At 38.1% G+C, this 17,010-nt stretch overlaps 1 protein-coding gene across 2 annotated transcripts in view; it reads left to right on the forward strand.

Moving 5' to 3' along the window:
• Nucleotides 1-6,761: 6,761 nt before the first annotated feature.
• Nucleotides 6,762-17,010, forward strand: part of EMCN (endomucin) — a 95,653-nt gene continuing 85,404 nt past the window's right edge. For both annotated transcript variants that reach the window (XM_002916488.4, XM_019796682.2), the window contains exon 1: nt 6,762-7,026. In XM_002916488.4, coding sequence (XP_002916534.2) covers nt 6,957-7,026 — 70 coding nt within the window. In that variant the 5' untranslated portion in view covers nt 6,762-6,956. The remainder of the gene's footprint in view (nt 7,027-17,010) is intronic.

A 17,010-nucleotide genomic window follows, 5' to 3' on the forward strand; every position in this document is an offset into this window, starting at 1 on the left:
TCAGAGCTGAGGGATCAACATACTTGACATAAAATTTAATTATTTTGTGTCAGGAACTCTGCTAAACTATGGAGATAAATAACCAAGACAAATGCTCTGCCATTGGGGAGTTTGCTATCTAGTATGGGAGGTTGATGATGTCTGCAAAGTATGACCAATTTGATCTTAATTCTATCAAGTTAAGATTTTCAAGAGAATGTAATAAATAGGATCCTTCACGGGTCATGATAGGCCTTGGTAAGCAAATAACCTTGAAATAATCTCAGTGGCTTAATACAATAAATGTTTGTGTGTTGCTGAAACAAATTCAGAGCAGATCTGTGGTTTGGAGGTGGAGGGCTCTGCTCCATACCATCACTCAGGGATCCAGACTGCACCATAGGAATCCATGGCCTCAAAGGTTGCCATGGAAGGGAAATATAAAGCATAGAAGATCCATACTTTCTCTTTTATGCACTGTCCTGGAAGTGACACATGTATTCTGCATATATCCTCTGGCCGGAACCAGCCACGTGAACCTACCTGATACAAGAAGTTGGGCATTCAGTAAGTAGTAAAAGTCGTGGCTACAGATCTCAGCCAGTTTTGACAAGAGTCAGGATGGAGGAACATCATCATTGAGAAATCTGTCCACAGGTTAGCAGAATGCCGATCGAGATACAGCATCCGGGGGAAAGCCAAACTAGGACACCCCCAGGTGGAGTCTCTTCTGAAGAGCATTTATGAGGTTAAAAGTCAGAATCCTGGGAGAGAATGACCAAAGAAGATTGGGAATGAAATATAAAGAGCAAGCAACAGATTCTTAAATCCCTGAGGTATAGTCCAGAAGCCATTAGTAAGGTAACGCTTTAGCTGAGTTGTGTGTGTGTAGAAAGTGGTTTATTAACAGGAATGAGCCAGTACAGACACTCCATTTCTAACTTTAAGTGTATAGGTTTCTATGAATACCCAAAAGCTGTGCCTACAGTTGGCTTTCTTTATTTGGAAAAAGAGAGAGGAAAAAAAAAGTCCACAGTTTTTAGATAATTAACTTTAACCTCCATTTGTCTGGAAGTTTAGAAAGGAGAAGTAAATAAATCACTTCATCATGTTTTTAAACTGGTTCAGATTTGGTCCTGTGAAAGATCCCTTTGAGAATTACTAACTGGCCACCGAGATGAACAATGAAAAAAAAAAAAAAAGATTTGGAAAACTAAGAACAAAAGCTAAAATGGGTGAGAAAAAAGGAGCAAAATCTAAACAGGTAAATTAGAAAAGCTAGATGGATCATTTATAGAGTGAAAAGTGATAGGCTGGTGATGGGAATTAAGGAGGGCACATATTGCATGGTGCACTGGGTATTATACGCAAGCAATGAATCTGGAACTTTACATCAAAAACTAGGGATGTACTGTATGGTGATTAACATAATATAATAAAAAATATTACTTAAAAAAAAAAGAAAGAAAAGTGAAGGCACTTAGATGCGATTCACTCACAAGTCACAATTTTGTATGAACATAACCTGTGAAAAATCCCTGGTATACACTGCACACTATAGGCATCTTTTGACATAAGAAAAGAATATTTCCCTGAGATACTACTATTTCTAGCACACCAAAACTGAGACATCTGAGCAGAAATCTTGGTCATGGGGTGTATGGCAACAGCTGAGCTAAATGGAAAGTTAAGTAAATTATTAAAGAACTTTATACTTGCCTGCTTATTTCTGAGTTCATTGACATGTTCCAGAACTTTATAGAAGTCATCATACCTATGCTTCATTAGATATAATCAAATGAATTATATTCCATTTTATTTCAAAGAAGTTCTTAGAAAAATCTCATTTCCTTACTAATATGACCTATATAATGAATGGAAAAAATACTCCTCAACTCAGGTTTGTATATTAAAAAATCAATTTATGACAGTGATTTCCAGAGCTTCCTAAGGCAGATAAGGATGAAAAAAAGGTTAACCTTTTTAACAAGAAGAGTGGATGAACAGAAGAATGGGTTGCGTCACAGAGTAGTAGGTTCCAATCATTTCAACTGTTGATATGCAGGCTCGTTTGTCATTTGTCAAGGGGATTCCTGACAAATGATAATGTTAGGTAAGAATCTGTATTAAAGTAACTTTTTGTATATGTCGTCTCTGAACTATTGTGCTTTTGTTCATATCTTTATGTATCAAAAGCCTTAAGAGATTGATTCCTCTCTAGGTGCTTTGGGTGGCTCAGTCGGTTAAGCATCAACTCTTGATCTCAGCTCAAGTCTCGATCTCAGGGTTCTGAGTTCAAGAATGATCCAGAGAGATAGAGCACTATCAAATTAAGGAGTTGGTTTGAGGTGAAAGAATTGTCTTTATATATTGAGGAGTAAAATTGTGATGAGTCATTGGCAAATGTGAAAGATAAACTCTTTGGAAACTTCAAGAATAAGCTTGTCATATCTTCTCTCACTTGAGCAATATGAAATAGCACTGATTTGGGGCCACTAGAAGTTGATTGTAAAAGAAATACAGTAATTAAAGAAGATATCTTACTGGCATAAGTTTGGCCAAATGGTGAGGCCCACCCATCATCAATGCTCATTGTCCATTTTGGCTCCATAGGAGGGGAACTTTATAGCTTCAGTATCATGGGCCTTAAATATCTGTCTGTCTTCATCTCTGATCCCAATACCTTCAGAAGATTCCATGATTCCCATTTCAGATAGGCAAGTAATAAAAATAAGCTGTTAGTTTCTCTCTCCATTGAAGAAAGTACTTGATATTTAAAGTACCTTAAAGTGGAGCATGGAATGAATCCCTGAAAATAGGAGTTAGAAATCTGTTTAATCTGTTCTCAACAATATTTTGGGATTTGCATCATCTGAATATTTCTTAGAAAATTGGTCAATCACTCTAGAATGAGATGGTTTATGTAAAATCCTAACAACCTGAAAATATATCACTGAACTAAGATAATTTCTTTTAGTCTATACATTCTAGAAGTTTCAGGTTAAATTGTTTGCTTGTTTGTTTCAGTATATACTTTTCTTTCTGAACTCTCACCTAATTCTCTGAACAACATTTATAGTTGCCATAGTGATTATCCCCATTTTTCCCCAGGTAAAACCAAGGCATAAAAAAGGCCAAGTAACTCAGACAAAACACATATGATTAAGGGAGGGAGTCAGAATTTGAACCCAGGACTCATGTTCTCTTCCATTTTAGATGGTTTTATTCAGTGACAAGCTGGCAGAGAGGAAGAAGGCAAGTTTTGGAAGGAAGTTTAATTTAGGGCCTTCATAATGGTGCCAGTTGAATAAATTGTCTCAGCACCACAGGAGTTAACAAACTCATTAGCGTTGGAGTCTTCATTATACAATTTCTTCAGTGTCAATGATGGCAGTGGCAAGCCTTGATATGTGCACTACTGGGTATTTATCCCAAAGATACAGATGTAGTGAAAAGAAGGGGCACCTGCACCCCAGTGTTCATAGCAGCAATGTCCACAACAACCAAACTGTGGAAGGAGCCAAGATGTCCTTCAATAGATAAAGATGTGGTCCATGTATACAAAGGACTATTACTCAGCCATCAGAAAGGATGAATATCTACCATTTACATCAACGTGGATGGAGCTGGAGGGCATTATGCTAAGTGAAATAAGTCAATCAGAGAAAGACAATTATCATATGGTTTCACTCATATGTGGAACATAAGAACTAGTGCAGAGGATCATAGGGGAAGGGAGAGAAAACTGAATGGGAAGAAATCAGAGAGGCAGACAAACCATGAGAGACTCTTGATTCTGGGGAAAAACTGAGGGTTGAGGAAAGGGAAGTTCATGAGGGGTTGGAGTAAGTGGGTGATGGACATTAAGGAGGACACATGATGGGATAAACACTGGGTGTTACATACACCTAATGAATCATTGAACACTCATCAAAAACTAATGATGTACTATGTGTTGGCTAATTGAATTTTTTTTAGAAATTAAAATATTTTTGGCTCAACAGCACACCCTAAGATGAAAAGGCAAATAAAAAATCTTGTAAAAATGAATACAAAATTGGGGCGCTGGGGTGGCTCAGTTGTTAGGCGTCTGCCTTCGGCTCAGGTCATGATCTCAGGGTCCTGGGATCAAGCCCCACATCAGTCTCGCTGCTCAGCGGGAAGCCTGCTTCTTCCTCTCCCACTCCCCCTGCTTGTGTTCCCTCTCTCGCTGGCTGTCTCTCTCTGTCAAATAAATAAATAAAAAATCTAAAAAAAAAAAGAATACAAAATAAAGATTTGATATCCTTAATATGTAAAGACCTCTTGCTAATCAACAATAAGCCAATGAGTCTGTAACTGAAAGAAAAACAAAAGAACATCACAAAAGGAGAAATAGAAGGCCAACAAAATGGAAAAAATTTTCATGTCACTAGAAGCCAAAGAAATGAATATGCAAGAATTGAGATAATAGTTTTTGCCTATCAAATATCAATTTTTCTCATGGTTTTCCTCTTTCTTTTTTTCCCCTATGATCATTTGTTGTGTTTCTTAAATTCCACATATGAGTAAAATAATATGGTATTTGTCTTTCTCTGACTGACTTATTAGCATTATACACCCTAGCTCCATCCACGTCAATGCAAATGACAAGAGTTCATTCTTTTTTATGGATGAGTGATATATATATATATACCTATTTTTTATCCTTTCATCAGTTGATGGACACATTTGGACTCCTTCCATAGTTTGTCTATTGTAGATAATGCTGCTATAAACATTCGGGTGCATGTATCCTTTCAAATCAATATTTTTTTATCCTTTGGGTAAATCCCTAATAGTGCAATTGCTGGATCATAGAGTAGTTCTATTTTTGACTTTTTAAGGAACCTCCATACTGTTAAAAATGAATTTGCTTAGTTTATGTTTTAGTTTTAATTTTTTTCATCTACAGGTCCTGTCTTTTAAATAGACATCATATTCTATTATCAAGCACTCTTGAAATAGGCATCTCGCCTTTTTCATGGAAATGCCTACCAGTTAGGGCTGAGAAGTGAAAATGCTCTTGGAGCCAGCATAGCAACAAGCATGGTCAACATCAGTGGTGACGCCGTGTGCTGAAAACGCCACAGTTAGAGCAGAACAAGGAGCAGGAAGTGAGGCAATGAGAGTGCTCCACTGTGAATTCACTGCCACACCTCGATTTATTTCTGGGAAGTTCATGTGACAACTATTCCCATACATTACTATCTTTATACTCTCCAGGATATGCCAAATAAAGTAACAAGTCCAAAGGCGGTCTGTTTTAGAAAATTAATTACAAGAGAGGGTAAAATCCAGTCTTGCCTATGCACAAGATATAAACTTGGAGGCTCTTCTGAGGCTTGGTATAATTTAGGAAGAAACAAGCTAGTGTTTGGGATATTTTGATCAGGTGACGCTCTAACTACTTTTGTAATGAGTACTCCTCAGCAAAGTGCGGCAGTGAAATGTGTGTCTTCTTTGTAACCAGGTAAAAAAGTATACTCTTGGAGTGCTTTTCATGGTGAAGCCGATAGATCTATACTGATCCACTGACACTCGTTTGTCCATGAGGCTTCATGGGTAAAGGTTTATAAAGGATCATCTGCTGTGATTAAATGTGTAGACCGTGGCTAAGGAGAAGTGTTGAGTTACTTGGCACATGCTATCACCGTGTCTTAGTCAATTGCAAGGAACATCAAAGACACCCCTAATATACCCAAGGTCTTTCCTGGTTGGCGTTCCGGTCTGAAGAATCTGTGTCTCCCAACCTCACTGACTTGTTGGGAGACCATTCTACCCCAGTGTCATTTCAATCATATTTCTTAGAGAAGAGTATCTTTGCAGGGCGGGCAGGTTGGGTTGTTACAGGTTTCTCTCTCTGCAAGTAGAGCATTCCTATGAAAACATCCCTACGTGGAAATGGTGTAAAGTGAAGAAGCCTATTATTAATTTATATGGAGAAATTCTTGAGCATTCCCAACACCCTCCACCCAAAATAACCTTTCTTAGGCTTTTCTCCTGCCTTTGGACACATCGTGCTAATGGATGCGCAAGGTCAATGGAGATAAAGCCCAGAGGCTGCCGGGATACAGTTCAAAGCTGCAGTTGCTTGACGTTGCTGAGTGTGATCCCAGGGTAGGAGCTTGGCGGGACCCCTCTGGCTTCTCAGGGGCTTACTGCCTCTATGCCAGCTCACCGCAACGCAGACACTGAACACTAGTTTCCAGAAGCGGGGGAGACTTGTGTCATTAATTTCTCTTTATTCTTCACCAAATTCCAGCAATAAAAACCAGGAATGAGCAGTGAACGGTCACATCATTGCTTAACTGTATTAGAAATATCCTGAAACACCTCCTTGGACATCCCTAAGAAGTCTTTTTGCCTTCTCTAGAGTAGAGCAGGACCTATTTAATACGTTTTTTTTGCACTTATCTCCAGAAGGTGGTCTTCGCTAATCTGGCTTTCAAGTTGGAAAAAAAGAAGAAAGTTGATTCCTAGTGGATTTTGCTCTAAACTTTAACCCTGAGGGGATTAATGCCTCTTTATCCAAGGCGAGTCTCTGGTTAATAAGGCCCTTTTTATAACCAGTCCGAAACACACTTTCAAAACAAAAGTTAGAAAGCTGTATGATCCATTCTCAAGAAAGATCTGTTTCTGTTCAGAACCCGCCCTGACCTTTTTGTTGAAGAAGAACAAAATAATGTAGTAACAAAAACACAAGTGGCTGCCAAAGGAAGAGAAAAAAAAGTTCCTGTAAGGGACTGAAACAATAAATCTCCTCTCTGCTGAACTCCCAAAGGGAGTGTGTGTATTTCCTCCCGTTCTTTATCAGAGCCCCCGAAATAAGTGGGAATGGGCCGCGGCTGCTCACATGCAGCACACCTTTTCCATTTGCTAAGGCCCTGCCAGGCTGGGAGGGAATTGTCTCTGCCTGACTCTGGAGAGAAGCGCCACTGAGACGATCCACGGGCACCATGAAACTCCTTCAAGTGACCATCCTTTGTCTTCTTCTGCCCAGTCTTCGTAGCAGTGGAAACGACCCAGGTACCATTTTCTCTTATTCCTCGGACGGTGTGGATCAGAAATCACTAGTAGGGGACTCTTAGCCTCAGTTTACCTTCAGGGATCTTCCCCTGAAACTTGGATGCAGCAATTCATTTGCTGAGTCGAGTGTGTGGGTGTTGACTGGGAGTGTGTGGAGAGGATGCTTGTTTTCACTGAAAGGAAATGTTTGCTGGTGCAGGGGCCTTGCAGTGGATTTGATGGCACAATAAAGGTACTGAGAATACACGATAGTATTTTGGGGGAGCAAGAATCTGGGGATAAAATGCTGGTTACAAATGTATTCTTTCTCAAAAAACTCTTTCTCCGGCATTAAGTCTGGAAATAACAAGATTGTCAAGTATGGGTGAAAGGCTGTAATCAGAAATACTGCATTGCAGATGCTGGCCTATATTTGACCCAAATATCTTTTGGTTTTGATAAATTAAGAGGCTGGATCAAGCTGCCTGGGGAAGTGAATATTAATATCTCAAGGGGGCAGGGTGGGTAAAAAGGAGAGTCATTTGATTAAAGTTAATAACATTTGCTCTGGAAATAAGCACATATCTACCCATATACACACAACATTTTGCACAACATTTCAGAAATTTATAGACATAAAAATCCTACCCACTGATTGCAATTTCAGAAATTCAGATAAAAGATATATATGAAGCACTACAAGTCCTGACTATATTAACGACAAGTTGCAAGAAATTATTATATACGGCTGTGTTAGCCCTTTCTGAGGGATTCCCTGTAAGCAATTAAATTTAATGACTATTTATTAGGATCCTGCTATGTATCATCAGTGCAAGGAATACATAAACGATTAAGGCATTGTCCTTACCCACAGTGGTAAATGTAGTGTTGGGAAAAACAAATATGTAATTCTAATACAAGGCAAATTTAATAAGTGTGAAAACCAAAGTACAAGCTATCATAAAAGAACACAGTTGGGAAATATTGATTCTGAGGAGCCCTGGAAAACAATCAGTTCTAATTTTACTTTGCATGTGCTCTTTTCAAAATTTGCTGCCTACAAAAATTCTAATTTAGAATAATAGTGTAGGAAAAATTATGCACACTCCTCCAGTGATATTTATCATTAATTTCCCAAAATACATGTATAAATTTAGAACAGATTCCCAAACACTTCAAAATCATGTGTGATTGCTTATCGTGCACCTTGGCATTTCCAGAGTTAAGTTGCAGCAGGTACGAAGGCCAGAAAATCTAACTTAGAAGAGTTACCAAGCATCTGATTTTTTTAAAATAAAGAGTATTTATGAAGGGCCGCAGAAATCAGTGCATAAGCTTGTAAGTAACTCTTCCATATGTATGGGAAATCCCGATGCCATGAAAAACACTGCTCTCAAACCACTGCTCTCCCCATTCCAGGTCTGTAAGCACCATCAACTACACGACTTTCCTGGCATTGTTCAACTCCAACTAGATTACGTGTCTTTCTGAAAGCAAAATGAAATAGGAGCAATAGAATCAGCCTGCAAAACCTAGCCGTAAGGAAGACAGAAAGGTGGAGGACAACCCAGAGATGACCTGGCAGGTTTTCCTAGTATAAGCATTTTGGGAAAATACCAACTTCATGAGCCCAGCTCATTAATGGTGTCTTCCTTCTAATGAACTATTAACCCAAGTAGGATAATTTCTCATTTAAGCAGAGATAATAATTGCATAATGACTATCTCCTTCAACTTCTGCCAACAACCCTGTTAACTTAAGGAAAGTGTCTGCAAAAACTACTCCATATTTCTGAGAAAAGGAAGCTCTAGCTCAAGAGGATACGCTGACCGTCCGAGTGGTGCCTGGAAGGAGCTGGAAGACATTTTCCATCCAGGTGTATGATTTCGTTGCACCTGGCTCTGCCTGTTTTATGTTTCCCTTCCCAGATAGGGAGCAGGAAATGAAGCATTTCCTAAGCTGATTTATTAAGTTCTTTCCTTAACCCCCTGTACCGGAAACACATTGATTTCAAAGCTTTGTATGTTCCCCAAACTTAGAATACTTACCATATTTCATCAGCAGAGTTGATTATTAAGGATGAGGAGGGAGGCATTTCATCGGCCTTAAATTCACAAGTTGTCAAGGAGATCCCTGCTTCTTTGCATAGTGATTTATTCCTAAATAATGATCTTTTAGAGAAATTGACTACTCTTCTTTTTTCCTTCTGACATTTTTGTCAGTCTCAGATCTAAATACATACAATGTAGTCTTTTGTGCTCGTTGTGAAAATCAAGTGAATCTTTCTACACAGCAGTGAGTGACATTCTATTACTTGGTTGGTGGTATAATATTTTACCATCTCCAGTTTGGAAAGCTGTTCTTTTGAAATACGTAGGGGAGTTTCCTGAAAAAGAACTGTCATTCTTTCCCAAGGTTTTCTAAATTGTATTTAAAACCGAACAGCCCCCTCCCGTGGCTTTTAAGCCTAGATCGATGAGCCTTTGACTTTCAGGACCAAGAGAACTTAAATGAAGAGGGATCCCAAGAGAAGGGAGGCGCAGAAAAAAATGTGCTTACCCAGCGCCATTTCCTTTTTGAACTTTATGTTAATTTAGGAAAGATTAAAATGCATCAGGCATTTGCAAACAGGAACAAACATCATTTTATTGGTATCTGAAGAATCATTGCTTGGAGACATTCATTTGTTAGTGATGGAACATTCAGTTTCATGGGGGAAAAAGGATAAAACAGATGGAAAGACAGATATTATGCTAAATGCTATAGATTTGCAGAGAACAGTAAGACTTAGCCATGGCCCTTGAAATGATGGGGGAGAAAAGGAGTCAAGTAATTATGAGTTTGATTACATTGCAGGTCTTAAGTGGTAAAGAATGGTCTGGAGCTTAGTTTTGGGTGTGGGGCATTAGTAAAGGCTTCATATAAAAGTGGAAATGATGATAAACTTTAAAATTTGAAAAAAGGTTTCTGATCAATGGGATTTCTTGAGTAGGAACATGAAAATTTCAGGATATTCTAGGGTACACAAGTAAGGAGGTCACAGGTTGGGCATAAGTAAGTTTTGGAAAATAATGTTGGAAATAGAGCCTCAGGATATATGTTGACTACCAGAATGAGAGATATTGACTAGGTAATAGTCAATAGTTAAAATTGGATAGTTAATTAGCTTAGAGCCTCTAAACGTGTTTGAGTGTGGAAGTTATATGATTGGGGCTATAAATTGGGAAAATTAATCTGTCAGCAGGATATAAATTAGACTAGTGCAATCAGGAGAGACAAAAGATAAAGAAAATAGTGCAAATGTTATTGCAAGTCTGAAAGTCTATCAATAAAATGAAAAGAAGGATCTGGGGAAGCGCTTAAAGGAAGTAGAAAGTTGGTGATTTGACATATTCTTGACTGGCAATGAGGAAGAAAGTGACTGTGATATACAGAGGATTATCTGAACACTAGGAGTAGGGAAACGGTTTGGGAACAGAGGGAAGGAAAGATAGGTGGAGACAGTTTAAGGAGAAAATGATGTATTTGACTTTGGACATGGTGAGCTTGAAATCCTAATAAGATATTTAAATAGAGATGTTCGGGGTAAATTAAAATCCATGGGTAGTTGGAATGCCCCTGCAGCTGGATGAGGGGGTGAGTGTTCTTTACTATTGAATCCCAGGAGTTCTTAGTCCTGCTTATCGTAGAATTGATAACATAGAAAAACAAATTATTTCTCACCTAGATGCTCGTATTTCTAACTCTCTTATGGCACTTGTTTTTTTTAATTCTATCATAATTATTTAAAGACATATCTTATTTCCTCTACCAGACTATAAGCACCTTGAAAGTAAGGGCCATATATATTTGTCCAATAACAGTTCTTTTTTTTTTTCCCTAAGATTTTATTAATTTATTTGGCAGAGAGAGAGAGAGAGAGAGAGAAAGAAAGTACAAGCAGGAGGAGCAGCAGGCAGAGGGAAAGGGAGAAGCAGGCTCCCTGCTAAGCTGAGACCCCCCCTCCCCCAAGCAGGACTCCATCCCAAGACCCGGGGACCATGACCTAAGCCAAAAGCAAACGCTTAACTGACTGAGCCACCCAGGTGCCTCTGTCCAGTAACAGTTCTAAATATATGATAAGGACATAGCTGAATGAACATTTAAATGAATGATACAAGTACCTTCATTTTTTTCATTTTTAATTTCTTCCAATGACAATAATTTACCAATTTACTGCATTGTCCTTGTGAGAAGATTATGGACACATATGACTCATAGCATATAACATGAATACAAGTGGATTACTTTGATCCCTGGCTATGAAAATGGGCACCGAAGAGGAGGAAAGGGGGAAATGGCCTTTTTATCAAAGGTAAGCCAATTACCAAAATCTAGCCAGGAGAGAAGATGATAGGGATAGATGGACAACCTAGTACAGGTGACAGTAATTGGCCAAATCTGGGGAAAGAAACAGCTCTGACTATAATCCTTGGGAGGAAGAATACCTAAAAAGAATTGGCTCTACCTTTCCATTTGGGGCATAAAATACTTTAGGTAATATCTTCTTAAAGTTAGAAATGTGAAGGAGAAATCTTCTTCTCAACCAACTTCTTAAAAATATACAAAATGGCTTTTTTTAAAAAGCAAAGTTCACAAAAAGGAAGTTTAAGAAAAATAAATACCACACATCATTAATTCTTGTATTACTTTAGATCGCATATGAGTTGCTCTAAAACAGATCAGCTTACTTATTACTTCTGTTCAGCTTCATCACCTTCAGAAAATCTTACCTAAAATGAGTGATGTATTATGGGAAGAATGAACCAATATGCAAACAGATCCAATGGGAAACTATTTAGTTCCCAAACCATTTGTTTAACATTCATTTTTTCCAGGACTTATTTTTTTAATAGTCTCTGCTTAAAAGTAGAAGTGGTCATTCTAGAATTCCTGTTTTCAAGAGACTCATAACAGTTGTCACCAGTAAGTTCTCTGGTGATTTCATCTTGCTAATTTTAATTATTCAGATAATTGAGGGGAAAAGATGATGTACATATGAGGGTTTCAGAAAGCTTTTGTTGTACTGGATCATTGCCCGTCCTTTCCTTTTCACTGATGAAGGTACATTTCAAGCTTCAGGTAAATATTTTAACTTGTGGATAATTATCTAATTCAAGTAACTTCTATGCCTCTTTTTTTTTTTTTTTTTTTGGTCATCACTTTCCAACTTCCTTTTCATCTTTGAGAACAATTTGAGATGCACATTTCTAAACGGTGACTGTCAAAGCAGGAATGTACTCTAAGGGACATTCAATTCCTGTTAGTAAGTGCCTCCTTTCCTGTTACTGAATTCCTGTGGGTCATTATCGCTCTATCAGGGTAGGATAATAGGATAATAATGCCTGTTGGGTGTTAAAAGAAGCTCTTTCAGTTAGCAAACAAGATCCTTTTGGTACTGTTGCAGACACAACATCAGTGTCCACATGAAAACCATTAGTGACATCAGTTACATACAGAAAGGGCCACTGTATGGTTCCCAAATTTGGGACAACCATAAGAAAAATCATTTTAAAAAAAGAAAAGACAAGAAAAATACTTTTCTAAACTTAAATAGAAGTTTCATGTCTTATAGAAATATCAGCAGAGATAATCATAACTAGGCTCCAAATAGAAGCAGCCACTGGACAAGTATTCGACACTTGTGTTTTTCCCTGTACCCTCTCTGGCTGTGTTTACTCCAGCCATTGCTATGGCAACCTGCTACGCACATGTCTAGCCTGACAGTACCTTGCCTCGAGTGAATATATATCCTTTACTTTCCTGTCTGCTGCTATTCTGATACCAAGGCATGTGTCACCTGCAGAGCCCCAGCTGGTACTGTTGTATGTCTGAGCTGGAAGTGCAGGGACAGAAGCCCTCTATGAGACCGCTCTTGCCGGAAGGAGGAGTGGAGCCAGGGAATGAATGCTTTCCTCCTCTATTCCTGCTCCGTTTCACTGCTGTAGTCCTCTATTCCTTTCCCTGACTTCACTCTCCTTTACAAACTGTCTGCACACGAGCCTTTGTCTCAGGCTCCACTTTCTGGGGAAAGGATTTATTATTTTTCCTGATAGGAACATTTTGGTTTGAACGATAGTGTATGTCGAGATATAGATTGCGACAGTTTCTCTGATACTCCAATTATTATTCACTATCTTTCTTCCTCTTCATTTAAAAAACAAACAAATGAAAAGTTTATCAATCTTCTGTTGAATACGTTCAACAATATTCTAAGCAGGCCCTGTTCTACAGCAATCATTTGCCTGTTTGTATAGAGTCAGTAATGAATTATATTGTGAGGTTGGTAGCTGAAAATGTTGAAGTCATTGATTTTATTCTCGGGGTGCTGCTCAACCCGAAATATGAACTGCTTTTTACACCCGTCTATTCAGTCATGTTCTGGCTTGAACCCAAACTAGTTGTGTCAAAACCCAGACTCAGTTGGATCGGGTCCAAGTTAACCCAGGTGAGTATTGTCACAACATCTACTGACATCTACCATTCATTGTGCCTGGCCCTTTACACAGATTCCTTCCATCACAACATTTAAGACTGACTTTATGATTCCCATTTTGACAATTAGGAAACGAGGCTATAAAATTATACTAGAGTGATGTGGCTTAAAATCAAACCAGGGGATGCTGTTCTTCAAAATCTTCCTTATAGCTTGCTGCCTTCCAGGGTGGTGAAATTGTAGCACGCTGAGTTTTTCTAATAGAAGAGAGGAAGGATAGGGACTTGCCACTTCAGTAATTCCGAAGCCACCACTGCCTCTCCTAACATCTTCCGCACTTTTGTACCACACACTAAGTGCCACAAATGAGTGTCTGCTTAGTGATAATGGTCCTCATCATACTCTGGATTCAATTAATGAGTAGAGGATGCATCGAAAGGAGTTGTAGGCATTTGCCTACCTACCCTTAAGTTAGTTGGAAAAAAAATGTACTTGGCTGTGATATAAATGTGAGTGCAGCTAATATGCGACTTGGAGGAGAAGAAAAGAAGCAAAGGAAATAACTATTAATGAATTAATCACTTAGTGTCACATTTATAATTCTTTTGGAGCCAGACTGCCTGGGTTCAAATTCCAGCTCTGCCACTTACTCTCTTTGTGAACTTGGGCAAGTTCCTTCACCTTCAGCTTTCTCAGCTGTAAAATGGGATGAGTGCAGGGCCTACCTTGTAGGAGTGTTAGGGAGATCACGTTAAGAGAGGTACGCAAAGCACCCAACACAGTGTTGTGCGTGTGAGGACTCTACAAGGTCTGCTGAGTTTTGGAACTCAGAGCCCTATAGTTTATTAAATCCCATTCCTTAGGTAAACCGCCTTATCTCCAAATTTACTCTATTGCAAAATCAGCAAATAGTTAAATAATTGTAATGTTAATTCTCACAAAGTGAAAAACCAGCACATGAAAATTTTTCATGGAAGAATTGGTATGAGATACTAGAAAGGTGATTGCCAAGTTATATTTTTAATCACAATATATACAGGCACCATTTGATATGTTCAGACTGTATTCTCCAAAGTGTCTTTCAGATTTGTAAGTTATTTAACTCACTAATCACTGAAATTCATAAATAAAATTATATTGTTTGTAATGAGGATTCTAACTTTGTAGTCTGAGAATTGTCAAAATCCTCACATGTTATTACCTGTCTTCAAGCATTGAGCACTGCTTAATCTGAGAGGTGGAATATGTTGGTGGAAAGAACCTTGACTTGAATGTGACAAACAAGTTTGGGTCTAGCTTCTTAGTACGCTGAAATTGACCAAGATATTACATACTCTTTAGCCTTTGTTTCTTTATCTAAATATGAGAAAAATGATATTTGTTGACACAGTATTAGAGTTACATGAAAATCAGAAAACCTATTTTAAGCGTTCTGTAAGTCATAAATTACTATTTAAATATTAGTTATTAATATGTAAGCTAACATTTAACTCACAGAATCAAGGGATAAGTAGGAAGACATTTCATAAATTTGAGAGTTTTTCCTTATTGGCTGGGTCTGTAACTGCCATTCCACCCTTGCTCTTTTGGCTATAACAGCTTTATATGTTTTTCTATGGCTGCTACACATTCAAGAAGCCATGTGTTGAAACGATGCTTGGGTTATTAAAAAGCCACACACATAAAACACAGAAAACCATTTGTATCACACGTTGAGCTTATTTTTAACTGAAATGGGAAAAGAAATTATTTTTTGTGGTATGAATTGTGAAATCGTCCTCTCTGGCATTCGTCAAGTGTGAGGACAAAAACTCTGAGCTCTTAGACACTGTCGCTAGGGCACAGAGGCCACTCCTGCACTGGTCAGCTCATGGCCATTGTGACAACTCCTCTCTCCAGCAATGAGACATCCTTCAACTATCTCTCCCCGCAAATCCAGTTTTAAAAACTGAGACCCGCCATTTTAAATGCGCAGAATTAACTAATTAGAGATTTATTAATAGTAATTGCATTTTGGGGATTAAGTTAATGAAATTATGTGAATCCATAAGCTTCTTATTATTTTTCTTTTCCTCTTTCTTTTTCCAACAGCCTCATTTGTTGAGTACAAGGTTTATATTAATTAAAGTTTATAACTCTATAGATGTTCAAAGTAGAAGAAAGAAAAATGACAAAGCTACCAACCATTTAAAAACCTTTATTAGAGTCCATTTACAACCTAACTGAATGTCAATCTGTTGGGAACAAAGACAATGTCCAATTGATCTTTTTTCCCCTAGGACTTTCTTTGGACACGTAGGTGGCGCTTACTAACCAGCTCTTGCTTTAATTTGGAGAACTGTATTTCTTCAAAAGTCAGCAGAGTTGAAAATGTACAAGGCATTCTTGGATTTGCTTTCAGTAACTTGAAGACAATATTTATTTTCTATCCTTGGCCTGTATAGCGGTTAAATTGTGAGTGTCGTTTTGGGACACTCTCTTCGTCCTTCGTCGGCTGAACTGATTTGCTTTGCTTTGCTTTATGAAATTGATCTTATTGTTGTATAAATAGCAGAAAATGCCCACATTTGGTTTATATTGACTGTTCAAATCATATAGGAGTGGTGTGACTATCAGAATGAAAGTGTTGAGTCATTCCTGTCTCTTGCTCGCAAGAAACAAAACGGCGTCCTGTAATTCTATGTATCGTTCATTGGTAATTCTGAAACACTGAGATCACACTATTCCTCATCCTACCAAAATGCAAAGTTATGAAAATGCAGTTGTAAAGATGCATTGATTACAGATTTTACTGCTCTAACTCTGAGGTCTTCATTCACTATGTTGAGTAATTAACTTTATTCTAATCCTATCCAGAAGCAAAGGCATTAGATAATTCAGTTATTCCCAGGTTTTAAAATTTTCATTGATCAGTAAATAATCAAATGCCCTTTGGACAGTTGACAGGGAATTAACAGGTTTTTACTTTGCTAAATAAAGACACAAAACACCTACAATGTATACATCATTTACCATTATATTACATAAAGTCAACTTTAGCTATATGCATATATTTGTCAATTTAACATCTTTTTTTTCACTTAGCTCTGACTAGTGTCACAAGCCAGCCCTGTGCAATGGTGGAGTGTACTGTTGGCTAAGCCAAGAGCCCTTGGTCTTAGTTACCAGGGGCCACGAGTTCTTGGTCTTAGTTACCCAGGGCCACAAGCTTGCTTAAAGCATTTGCTTAAAGCAAATGTTTTAGTCTCTAAAGTCTTTAATTTCCCCAGCAATAATAGGATTGCAGTTTGACTAAATGATACTGAAGTTTTCTTCCGGATCTACAGTCGTAAGATCTCTCTGTAACAAGCAATTTCTGTATATTTTGCCTCAAGTTATCTTGCTTCACTTTCATCCTGTTATTCCTAGCTTTGTTCATTTTGAATCAAGATGCTCATTTCTATTCCCTAATGCTTGTTTCCTTCAGGAATTTTCAGATAGGGCTGTAAAATCATCTGATTCTCATGTAAAGGATCAGTTCTCTGCCATGA

Source organism: Ailuropoda melanoleuca, chromosome 11 (assembly GCF_002007445.2).
Source record: "Ailuropoda melanoleuca isolate Jingjing chromosome 11, ASM200744v2, whole genome shotgun sequence".
NCBI classification, from domain to species: Eukaryota; Metazoa; Chordata; class Mammalia; order Carnivora; family Ursidae; genus Ailuropoda; species Ailuropoda melanoleuca.